We start from the raw sequence: 12,849 nt of genomic DNA, 5'->3' as shown, positions 1-12,849 counted from the left end.
AAGGTCTTTATTAAAAAGGTGAACTTCACTATGGAGAACAGTATGGAAGTTCCTTAAAAAACTAAAAATAGAACTACCATACATTCCAGCAATCCCACTCAGGCATATACCCTGAGAAAACCATAATTCAAACAGTCATGTACCTCAATGTTCATTGCAGCACTGTTCACAATAGCCAGGACATGGAAGTAACCTAAGTGTCCATCGACAGATGAATGGATAAAGAAGATGTGGCACATATATACAATGGAATATTACTCAGCCATAAAAAGAAATGAAACTGAGTTATTTGTAGTGAGGTGGATGGACCTAGAGTCTGTCATACAGAGTGAAGTAAGTCAGAAAGAGAGAAACAAATACTGTATGCCAACACATACATATGGAATCTAAAAAAAAAAGGCCTGAAGAACCTAGGGGCAGGACAGGAATAAAGACACAGACTTAGAGAATAGACTTGAGGACACGGGGAGGGGGAAGGGTAAGCTGGGACGAAGTGAGAGAGTGGCATGGACATATATATACACTACCAAATGTAAAATAGATAGCTAGTGGGAAGCAGCCGCATAGCACAGGGAGATCAGCTCGGTGCTTTGTGACCACCTAAAGGGGTGGGATAGGGACGGTGGGAGGGAGACACAAGAGGGAGAAGATATGGGGATATGTGTATATGTATAGCTGATTCACTTTGTTGTAAAGCAGAAACTAACACACCATTGTAAAGCAATTATACTCCAATAAAGATGTTAAAAAGAATTGAGCATTGAGGATGAAATGTAAGATCTTTTTATTTCTTCACGTTTCTGCTCTTATAAGAGTCATCTAAAGTGAGCATTTCTACAAGTCTCCATTCTGACCGGGGCATGCATTCTGGATAATGTCTCTATACATATATCTACAATATAGTTGTATAACTTACTATTGATTTAGCATTTATTTAAATGTAAGCAATAAAGTACTTTAAATTGTTATAGACAAAAGAAAATCAATAAGTAATCACCAAAGAAGAATATCTGTTCTACTCCCTGAAACAATGTATTGTCTATAAAATGTATTTATGTTAGGAAAAAAAAAAGGTGAATTTCAATTTGAATAAAAAGACCACACCCTGATCACATTTTGCTCCTTTTCCCTGCTCTCCGGCAGCTGGATTGACACTTAGGAGGGACCAGCAGCCACGAAGCACAGCAACACTGGTCCATCCTGTCTTGCCATTGCTCTGCATTTGTAACAAATACTTTTCTTTTACCTTTCCTGACAAAACAGCCCTATTGTTATCAACTGTAAATGTATTAAAAGCTCACAAGGGCATTTTAGTAAGTGTATCATGCCTGAAAAATACTATTGCCTGACAGGTTCCCATTGGCAAGTGAAAAGAGGTTTTATTGAAGGAAACAGCAGTAGCAAACAGCGAGCAGTGCACAGGAAGGTAATTGTTCTTTTAATATGGGAGGCGCACGTTCACTTAAGACGAGGGCTCCTACCCGTGCCTCATCCACACCCAGAGGACCCGCCAGACAAGCAGCCCCTCAGCCTCTCTCTGGGATCAAGCTGTCAATGCAAACTTGCATTCTTTCCCTTTTTCTGAGCTAAGTAAGCTCTACCCCCAGAGCTCCCGATGCCTTCCTGAGTGAAAGCTCTGAAAGAGCTCCCTTCTAAATTGCATCACTCGCCCAGCGCTCTTCAAACTGACAGAACAAAAGAGCCAAATTCCAAAAGTCTGGTCTGAGTGACTTGTTAGTTGCGTTGGTTGATTACCTCTTAATGGGCTCTGAGAATGGGCTGTGGTCGTTTTGACGCTGCTTAAGGAAACCTTGCAGAGTTCTTTTCTACTTAGTTCCTAGTTAAGGTCGATTTGCTTAATCAGCAAAACACACACTAAGCAGGGAGAGAGAGAGAGAGAGAGAGACTCCAGAAGGAAGTTCTTACTACCATCCCCCTCCCCTTCCAATCAGTGACAATAAAATTACTTGGACCAGGAGTTACAAAAATAAATTCTCATTGGAAAGGACTAAACAGGACTGTGATGTGTGATGTGTGTATGTGTGTGTGTGTGTGTGTGTATATCTTTTTCCCTTCCAGAGCTGATGCAACACCAAATAGTAGTGTTTCCTTGCCGGCTCTTTAGCGCTGTGAGTTCCCAAAGCCTTATTGTCTGCTCCTTCCGCCTGCTTCCCCCCCACCCCAGCCATTAATGAATACATTCAGCCAGCCAGGGTCACTTTATTATTCTGACATAATGAACTGGGGATGTGATTTCCAAGTTCTGAGGCTGACACTGGCAGGGTGACACTCTCACCTCGAGGTGCCGCAACTGTATACTCGACACACTTGGAAGAATAAATATTGATCTGCTTTCCGAGGATGTGTGGCCATGTGAAATGTTAATGCTTTTAAACGGCTTTGGACATACAAAGCAGCTATTATTACCACTATTATTATAAGGTATAAAATCTCAGAGAGTATCTCATCTTTACCCTTTATCCTCATGATTAGTGCGTCTGTGTTGAGTGCCCACTGTATTCACATCACTACTCATGTGACTGGATACGATGATGACATTCACAGACAAAGACACTAATTTTGAGACGCCCCAATAAGGAAGGTAAGGATGATTCTCAACAGTAATGTGTATACGTATTCCGTGGACTTCCAATGACGAATGTTTATTCCCTCACGGGGCCTCATTTATTATTGGGTTGGAGATTTTCCATTTGTCTTCCCAGGATGATTCATTCTTTTGTATGGAAGGAGGGAAAAGACCATTTAAAACCATAACTGGATATGAAAGTTTGGGGCCCTAAAAAGGTTGGGGTTAATATCTAACCTTTGGTTTGGCAAAAGCACTTCTGGGAAAGTTTAGGTACTAAAAGTGAGATTCCCCCCAAGCCTCCGTGTAGGAGATAGTCATAATGAAACTGCTCTGCATAAGAAAAGGTGAAATTTGTGGTTTGGGTGGTACTGGTGAAGCTTGACAGAAATAAGAGTGCAGCAAGATGGCAGGAGGCAAGGACTCAGCATGGAATAAGGGCCACTGAGAACGGCCAAGTGACGTAGTTAACACTGTGGCTGTCTAATAGCTAATTTTAAATTGCTTGCTGGCTGGTGTTTTGCTGATAAAGCCCTCCTCCCCATTGTTTTCTCACTTTTGTAAAACTTTAGTAAAAATCGATTACGCACATGACCTATTGTTGATGGAATAAAGAGGTTGAAATCATATCCCCTGAAACCAGCTGAGGCCCCATGTAGATCTGAGATGGGAGAAGTATTTGCAGTGAGTGACTTGGGATTGCGTATGAGACGATTCCACCTTTCTCAAGGATTCTAGATACTTGAAGAGAGGGCTGGGCTGCCACCTGAGTTATACATTTGTTTTTTAATTAAGTTATTCATTCAACTAATGTTTGTTGAGTATCCACTGTATGCCAGGGACTCTGATGCAGATTGATTGGGAATACAAAAGAGAGTAGTACTGTTAAGACCCGTGCTTAGTATAGTTTATGGTCGTAAGTAATGGGATGCACATGTATCTACTTTGCAGCAATTTGGAAATTTATAAGGATCCTTTGTCATCTGCCCACATACTAGTGTTTCTATTCTCTTGCCCACTTCTTCCTTCCTTCCTTTATTTTAGGCACATTCATTTCTTTATTGGATCCTAGTTTTTCAGATCTTACTCAAGTTGTTATCACATGTAACCTCCCCCCTAGTCACACCTTGCCAAGTCCTCTTTACAGCCTTGGATATCCTCAGCCTGAAGAAACCTCACATTTTTCTGATTTAATTGGTCTGGAGTTCAGTCGAAGCATCACAGTTTGTAACAACTGCCAAGATGATTCTAGTGTGTAGCCAGGGTCGAGAACCAATGTCTACAAGTGTGCACATAAAATCTTACTGGTACAGTTTCCTATGATTGCATTTTACAGCAGCATTTCTCAGTTCCTTTATATTTTCTTCTATCCCCTATCAGAGGAAAAGAGACCCTCCTCCTTTTAAAGATAACCTTCTGCCTCAGGAGTTTGCGTCTCCTTCTCTTTCTCCATCCATAGGAAGCATCTGTATTCACCATCATCCTCTTTCCCTGTATTTTCACTCTCTCTACTGACTCCATCCTGCCTCTGCGTGCTTGCTTAGGTACCCCATAGCCTGAAAATCCTTCTTAAGCTAATTTTTCCATCACCCAATTCCTCAGAGGAGTCCTTAACGCAAGTGATTTTACCATCTACTTGTTCCTTAATCCTTCACAATTGGCTTCCATCCCCACACAAGTAAAACTGATCTTTCAAAGCCCATGCGGTAATACATGCTGGCTGCTTAATACATATTGGTTGAGTGAATAAATGAATGAATATATGACTTTCTAATCATGAAATCAGTGATCTTGCATCAGTTTCCCTCCTCCTTGATGACATGGCTTAGCAGGCCCATGACTCTGTCCCTGTCTTCTTTAGCATAGAACGCTGTTTTTTGTTTTTTGTTTTCCTATTCTCATGTTTCTTCTATGACCCCTTGGTTGGCCACTTTGCAGCATTACACAGGCTTATGGGTTGTGGTGGTAGATAAACTTGGTGTTCAAATCAAGTCCCTGCCACTTCATAGCTGTATGACTTGGGACACATTGCCCACCTCACTAAGCCTCATGTCTTCATCCATAGAGAGGAGATGATAATGACATTGTTTTAAGGTTGACGTGATGCTTCAATGCCATTGCAAAGTCACGAAGCGTTCAGTTCATGTTAGTGGGCGTGCTCATTCCAGTGGTTATAAGTCCCTGTGGGCAGTCACCATGCCATTTTTTCCACCACTCTATTCTGTCCTCAAAACCTACAGTGTTTGGCTCAGGGTCCTTGAAAAAAATTAGTTGTGAATGAATGAGCCAGTGCATTGCTTCTCTTCTCTTAATGGATGATCCTTCTCAAAGCTTTGCCTTAGGCCCTCTTCACTCTTTCCCTTGCTGACCTCATTTATTCCCTGATGACCTTTTGACCTCATTCATTACTTCACTTCTCGTCTTCATGTAGATGACTGCCACATCTAACCTGAAATCCGACTCTGCTTGTTGTGATCTCCATATCCAGATGTGGTGTCTTTAAGACACTTTGCAAGCAAACATCCCTAAAGGCATTTCTTTGATATCTTAAAATCCCTCATACTCAGAAAAGAACTTGTCTTTCTTCTCTCTCCCTAACTCTTATTATTCATTTATATATATTCATTATTATATATGTTCATTATATGTATTTGGAATAACCTCCTATATAAAATATATTTATTTAGGCTATATATTTGTTTAATTTATATATACATATACACCTACAAAATATATGTATTTATCTATGTAATGACCTCCAAAGAGTTCTACCTGCCTATTTGTTTATTGGCTTGAAGATAATCCCACCTGCCAAATGTTACTCTTCCTAATGTCTTGCTCAGGGTATTGGCTATCTACCCCACTGACAACCAAAGATAACAAGAACATTAATTTTTAAAAGTTCACACTCCTTATCCTGCCAGTGTTATTTCGGTCCTTATTTTGATCAAAAACTTCCTTCTATGTAAACAATATTTATTTATTAGGCAAGCAACATGTAGATAAAATTTTATTGTGGAAAAAAAAGAGCTTAAGTGTTACGGAAGTGTAAAAGCAAAGGAAAATTCCCACCTCGTGCTGCTTGCTTCATTCTTACTACTCTTTATGGAGGTTGTTCCTATTTTCAGTTTGGGATAACTCATTTCTAGACCTTTTATCTACATTAACGAACATATGCATGTCTGATTTTTGCTTAATGTAAATGGGCCGTACTGTATTTGTCAACGTGACATTGGATTTTTTTTTCCCCTCAGTAATGCGTCGTGCTCCTTTAGCCCTGAAGAACTGGAGCACAGTACTGCCTCCTACTGGAGAACCATGACATATTTAGGCAGACTTTCACTGCTGAACGCTTAAAAGCTACCTTGCTATTTATTCCCCATTCTTCTGTGTCATCTTTTCACTAAGCGAGAAAGCACATTTCAACTTTTCTGTCTTGGCCTCTTTGTACATGCCTAACAGTGAAACTTCTACTTATGCCCCCAAACCCAGCTCAGATGTTGATTATACATGGAGTCCTCTTTGCAAATTCCAGCTTCAAGTGATATCTTTGAGAGATTCCTCAGTCCTTAGAGGACAGAGACTGAGGTTTTTGTCATCCCTCAACGCTGAACATAGGGTCCTAAACATAGACTCTGAATCCATGTATTGTATAAATGAGTACATGATTTTTAAACTTCTGTGACCTAACATGTTTGCAGAGATAGGGTGTAAGCACCTTCAAGGTAAGAACTGATTGCAGTATGCCTTGAATAATGCAAATGTGTGATGATATGTGTGCCAGTGCTGTGGCCACTATACTGTGGATGTGGACAAAGATGGAGTCCTTCCCTTATCATATTGCACCAAAAGTACCCATTAGCCAGTATAGGAAGCTATTACAAAGAAATAAAATGAACCTACCTGGGTCTTCCAGAGGATTTTGAATTGAGCTGGATGATCCTAAAAGAAGGGAAATTAAAAATAATTATTTGAGTGGATATCCATTTTTTTGCCTTTCCAGGATCCCTTTACTCCCTTTATCGGGAAAGAGAAACCCACTTTCCAACGGAGGACCTATTCCATGTAGCTTGAGTGGAATGGTCTTGTCCATCAGTGCTCCGTGTACAGAGACATGGTAACCCATGTCCTCTGTTTCCCAGCCATAGAGGTTTGTTGTGGGATGGCTCTAAGAACCAGGCAGTACCAATCAGGTTGCTCCCTGAGACTTGAGATTAGCCTGATGGAAGCGAGGGTTCTCTCCTCCTTTGTGAGGTAGAAAGATAATGTAGGCTTGTGACTGACAGAAGCCATCTTTCCTGCCTTGTGTAAAAAGCCTGAGAATAAAGCCAAATCAGGGAGCCAAAGAGCCAAGAAAAAGTAAAGACAAAGTACTGAATTCATCATTTGGGTCCCTGGATTCACTTACATCTGAAGCTTATCTACTCCTGGACATCCTAGATATGTGAATCTACAAATTCCCTTTACCTATGCTAGTTGGCTTTCTGTGTTCTGTAATGGAAAGAGGCCCACGACATTATATAGGAGGCTTTATTCATTTTAAATATTTTCTTCTGACTTTTGTTTTCCTTCCCATCTCTCTTTAGAGGATGTATGCTGATGAAATTCTCTAAATTCAATTGTTTAATCTCTGCTTTCTAACTCCCAAAACACTCACAGAGTAGAAATGTTAAATTATGTGGAGGTATGCCAAAAATGACCTACAAAAATGGATTAAAATTGGAGGCTGGATCTTATGCTAAAATAACTGGTAAGAAATAAAGAAACTGAGGTGTGGTTTCTGCTAACCTGGTCTTTCAATCAGTTCTGTTCAATTTATATGAGTGAGAAGAGGGGACAAAAATTTATGTGTATTTAGTTTCTACTCAATTTCTTTCATGAAATTTACCCATTTCATGTAGATATTGTGATCCTGACTTGGAAGATTTTTTTTAAATCCAGATGATTTTCAGAGTTTCATTCTTCTCCAAGGTCACTAGTTAGTTAGGTATGGTCGAGTTACGAGTTAAGGTTAGGATCCAGTTGGGTCTGACCTCTGAGCCCTCCCTCTCCACCATCTGGAATGCCATACAATTAGGAAGAATGTTGACCCTTTGATCTCAAAGCATATTTCCAACAAGTCAACTGCTTTGACATTCATGGCTTGGCATTATTGTTTTCAGGAAAATTATGTTCTGGGGAGAAGTGTATTGCTATATAGGGAGTTTGAGATTTGAATTTGGAGACATGAATTCGAGTCCTGTGATTTTTTTCCACTAAAGAGCTCTGGGATTATGCAACTCAATCTTTTTATATCTTAGTTTCCTCCTCTGTCAAATAAAAGATGTGAGGGCTGATCATCTCTCAAGTCTATCCTAGTCCTCTTCTACTGGTAAGCACTTCCCAGAACCCTATACCTCCAATATTAGAGATGGTAACACCTTGTGTTATGATTATATGCTATATGCAGTGATGTCTTGTTTAGTTCAGTATTTCCCAGCAACGAGCCCAGCGTATGGCAAATAATAGATGATGAATAACTACCTGTTGAATAAATAGATGAGGGAAAGAAGTCTATTCACTTTTGTGTACAGAATACTGTGTTTTATATATTTTTTTCAACTGACCAAAAGAGTGATCTTTGAAATTGCAGAAAATACCTCTAATTTTGCTGGTGAGAAGTAAAAATAAGCTAATGGTAGATTTGAGTACTACAATATTCGATCCATCACTGTGGATTTTAAAGAGGACTTTCCTTTAATTCAAAGCTCAAGATAAGCAAAGAGTTAACTGAAATTTTTCAGATGGAGATGTACTTTAAAGTATAGAATGGTCATTCTAGGTGGCCATTGTAATTCAGCTTTTAAGGCTTGGTAACTGAGCCATCTTGGTGAACCTTCTGTGTGAGTGAAGTTTTCCTTAATCGGCTTTTCCTATATTATTTCATCCTGGGAAAGAAAAGCAGTAGCTAAGCCAGAAACAAGCAGGATAACAAAAAAAGGAGTCTGTGGCCAAAGCAACAGAATTACTTTTCTTTTCTTTTCTTTTCTCTCTCTCTTTTTTTTTTTCCTTTCACTTGCGTTTATAAAGGAGAAGTAAGAAACATAATTTTTTGTCTTTGTTTAGACATTGGACAATACAAATCACAAGAACGTTTATTTTTGACATCCTATTTTTTAGGTGTTCTTTGGGATTTGGACCCTAATTAAAAAATATGTGTTTCCTAGCCCTTCTTACTGTGAAAATCCTTGGCAATGTAAACAGATGCACTGGTTGGCTTTTAATTCTGACACCAGACTGTCTGAAATAATAGCTCTAAGAAAGTGTGAATTCTTTCATTCCTCAATCTTTAATTATAAGTACTTAATTTGTTTCTCTTTCTACTGCTGACTGTCATACCAATCTGGTTTATTTTTTATCTGGCTAAACATGGTACACCTTAGAAGCCCCTCATTTTGAAAAGTTTATTCTGCATGGGAAGACAAAAACAAGCCAAAAGTTTGAGTTAGTTTCATATTCCGGGTCACATCACTGTGACAACTAAGATGTTAAGTGGTGTTCTACAATTGTGAGTAATACAGGCCTTTAAGATGACAGAATTAGGATCTTGATAAGCAGTTTGAAAACACTGAATGTTTCTCCTAAAAACTGACTCATCATTTGAAACATGAGCCAAGTTAATAGCTTACTAACTCATCTTGACCGTTCACAGTCGAAGATATTCTTCATCTGTGTGTCCACCATGTTGTACAGCTTACAACCAATTTGCAGTCACATCGTGTTTAGCCATGGGACGGACCGTGGTGATACTGACTTCTGTAATGAGGGGAGGTACCATGTGTGGCACAGTAGCCACAAAGGTCATCAGTTGCTGGAAGTGGGAGCATTTTTGAAGACGTGCTAGGTCTGAGCTTTCTGAATATTGTCGTATTTCCACTTTTAAAACTTCCCTGTGTTGAGATGTGTTTTTATTTTTCTGAGGGCAAAAATAAGATCAAAGAAAGACAGATCCTTGCTGGAACTCATGATAAACATAATGAAGAAAGTCTTGTGTTGTTCCTCCAGTTGGTTTCTTTCCAAGTTTATCTCTACATATGCATTTACATTTTGAGATACTTCCATCAATTATTTTGGAGCCTAATACTGAAGATGTTAAATCCCCATTGTAAATATGATGGAAAGAATGATTATGCTTAAAATGTAATGTGCTTTAGGTTAGGAATTGTTAAGCCGTTTTTATTATGATGTCACTTTCATTCTCGTAACAGTCCTATAAGGTATTATTATTACTATCCTCATTATAGAGGTGAGGAAATGGAGATTTTATCCAAGTTCACAGAGCCAGGAAGCTGTGGAAGCAGGGATTTGAACCCAGGAAGGGTTCCTGCTGCTGCTAGACTTTACTACTATTAATTTACCTAATGTTTTACACACATGGCCCCATTTAATCCTTTCCCAAAACCATTCATATAAGTACTGTTATACACCCATTTTATGGATGGAGAAAGTGAAACTCTGATAACGGAATTTGCTCAGAGTCACTCAGTTTGCCCATCTCACTAAGTAGGAGAGATCAGCTTGGAAGTGAGGTCTGCCTGATTGCAATAAGCCTGTGCTCAAAACCTTTATTCTAAATTGCATAATAATGTTTATCTAGGGCTTCAGAGTTTACTATCTAAATCTAGTAGAAAGCACCAAAAAATTCTTTGGTGTGCAATGATTGAAGTAAACTATTTTAGGTGCCAGAAAGACTTTAAGATAAAGGTAAGGGCCAGTGAAGTAATTGCTGGTTTTGATTTTTTTTTTTTTTTAACAGTGATGAAAAGGAGTCTTGGGGGATACGTATTTCTGGTGGTAAAAGCAGAGGCTGGGGATTTGGGCTCCTGGGTTATCTTCCTAATTCCCTTTCACATGACACATCATTTAATTCATTTGCCTCCAATTTATCTCCCCTAAAATCAAGTTGGTCATGATAACATCTCTTCAGGAACTGTGGGAAAAAAAGATGGTGACGTTCTCTTGACCTTTTTGCGAAAAATGCAGCCACTCTTTTGTCCATGTTTTACTTTTTTCCCATGAGTCAAAAATTTGTTTATGTGGAATTAGAGTTTTGAGAATATGAAGTCTCAGTGGCCCTTGGGTTCATGACCATGCTTTAGGGCAATAGCTTGCACAGCCATGATAGCTTCTAAGTTGTTTCCTGTTTTTCTTGGTCTTACTGCAATCCTTGCCAAAGCTTCCCTTCTCCTCTGCTGCATTAGTAATGCAAAATGAAATTCATTGTGCCCATTATATCTGTTAAATGGTTTCCATTTTAACTTGAGAAAAATGTATTGACGTTCATGTGTTTGGCATGGAAAGTGTGTATATCTATCGAAGATAGCAACTTGTCTGTTGGAATTACAGTGCATTATGTATAATGCTGCTTTTAGCTGTGCATGTACATTTCCTGGAATCTTATTGTGTCAGAGCTTGGAAAGTTTACACAAGCATCGGTAATCTAATTTTTGTCTGGTGGGTGGCTGTGGAAATATGGAGTATTTAAAAAAGCAAATGTCTTGGCCATCTGTGCCAGGCAGGGGTGTCTAGTCAGGTGGGGTAAAAGCACTCATCAAAAAAAAGGTTTTGAAAATATTGCCCCAGGTCTAACCTAAATATTAATTTCCCAAGAGCAGAGAGATATAACAGTTACTGTAACACGGTTTTGAGCATATTTCTGGTTATTCTTTTTAGGCGTTCTAATTGTAAGGTGGAGGAATCTGTTTTATCTTTCTCCTGCCTCTTAACAATAATCCTTCTCTAGACTATATTGTTTCCTATGTCTTTTGTCTTCTGCAGACATGAGTCTTTGGCTCATGAACATCTTGTTAAGGTCTGTTGAGGATTAGGGGCTGTGATGTAATTTTCTTGCGGAGTCTTTTGATTGGAGATTTTTCAGTTGGTTTGTCTTGGAGGTCTTTGAAATGTCTCCTCTCAAGCCATGATTTTCATTTTTCTTTGTTCTCCTCAAAATTGGGGTTGTATTTTGCTCCACTGTTCCTGGGGTCTAGGTAAATGAATTGTATTATTTAATAGGCGAGTGTGAAATCCCGTGTGCAGTCCCTGGACTGCTCTCTGCCTCTCAGAGTTGCTAAAATCCTGCTCACTGCACTGCTGCTGTACTGTGATGTAGGTTTTGTTTTTTAGCTTTACGTGTATTTCAGTCAGCCATCTAAAGCCGGGTTTCTTAACTTCGGCACTATTGTCATTTGGGGTGGGTAGCTCTTTGTCGTGGAGGTTGTCTTGTGCACAGTGGGGTGAGTAGCAGCGTAGCTGGCCTCTACTCACCAGGTGTTAGTAACACCTTCCCCCAATGTCTGCAGGTATTCCTGATGTCCCCTGGGGGGCGTGAAATCACCCCATTTGAGAATCACTGATCTAAAGCAAGGTTGAAAGACAAGGCTGGCGTGATGTAAAGGAATTTCCATAAAAAGCACTGAACTCCGGCAATGCAATGACAATGCTGAGAGAGCTTTGTGTCTTGGAGGATATGTGGAGAAACTGTATCACACATCCCTGGAGAAAATACTGTAATAATTGTCTATAGTTTCTTAGACTGAGTAACAGAGGAGGTAAGGGTCACCTTTTAAACTGCTTTGCTTCTGATCTGCTAATTATCTCCTCACCCTGTGATGCCTTTTATCTCCTCTCTAAGCAACTTGACTCACACAAGGAAGATTATAATTCTTTGCAGATTTTCACCTTAACTACTTTTCTACCCTAACCTCCCTGCTCTTCTGTTTCCCCCACTGGTTTTCTTTGGCTCCAGTGGGAACATGGTGCCCATTTATTTCTTCAATCCACTTCACCATCTAATAGTACATTCTCTTCTGAGGATGAATTTTAACAAGATGCTTTTTACTCCATAATACACTCCAGTAAAGAACTAATGTTTACCGCGATGAGTATCCTCTATTCCAACTGAAAAGCGGAGATGCCGCTGACCACTGCCGCTGTTCACTTTCTCCCATTTAACTTTTTCTCAATGCCGCTTTGAGTGAGTTACATCTGTTATATTTAATGGCAATCTTATGGGCTTGTCCAAAGGGCATCTATTTGCTACTGAAATAACACTGAAGATAACACGCAAACGAATGAAGTCATCAGATGTATCTGATGATAATATCGAGGTTATTTTTTATTTTTTTAAATGCTGTGAAAGCTGTGGAGGGATGCTAACAAATCTATTTGATCAATATATGGGATGTAAAAAAGAAGAGGAGACAAGATTGACTGATGAATAA

At 39.3% G+C, this 12,849-nt stretch overlaps 1 protein-coding gene across 2 annotated transcripts in view; it reads right to left on the bottom strand.

The window, feature by feature from the left end:
- Positions 1-12,849, bottom strand: part of MDFIC2 (MyoD family inhibitor domain containing 2) — a gene marked incomplete at its 5' end in the record, with an annotated part of 99,707 nt that overhangs the window by 36,949 nt on the left and 49,909 nt on the right. The window contains one exon of one of the 2 annotated variants that reach the window (XM_081246997.1): positions 6,491-6,529. The exons of the other annotated variant lie outside the window; for it this stretch is intronic. Coding sequence (XP_081103123.1) covers positions 6,491-6,529 — 39 coding nt within the window. The remainder of the gene's footprint in view (positions 1-6,490; positions 6,530-12,849) is intronic. 2 annotated transcript variants of the gene reach the window in all.

Source organism: Mesoplodon bidens (assembly GCF_964165515.1).
Source record: "Mesoplodon bidens genome assembly, chromosome: 10".
Lineage (NCBI taxonomy): Eukaryota > Metazoa > Chordata > Mammalia > Artiodactyla > Ziphiidae > Mesoplodon > Mesoplodon bidens.
This window is presented reverse-complemented; position numbering and strand designations above follow the sequence as displayed.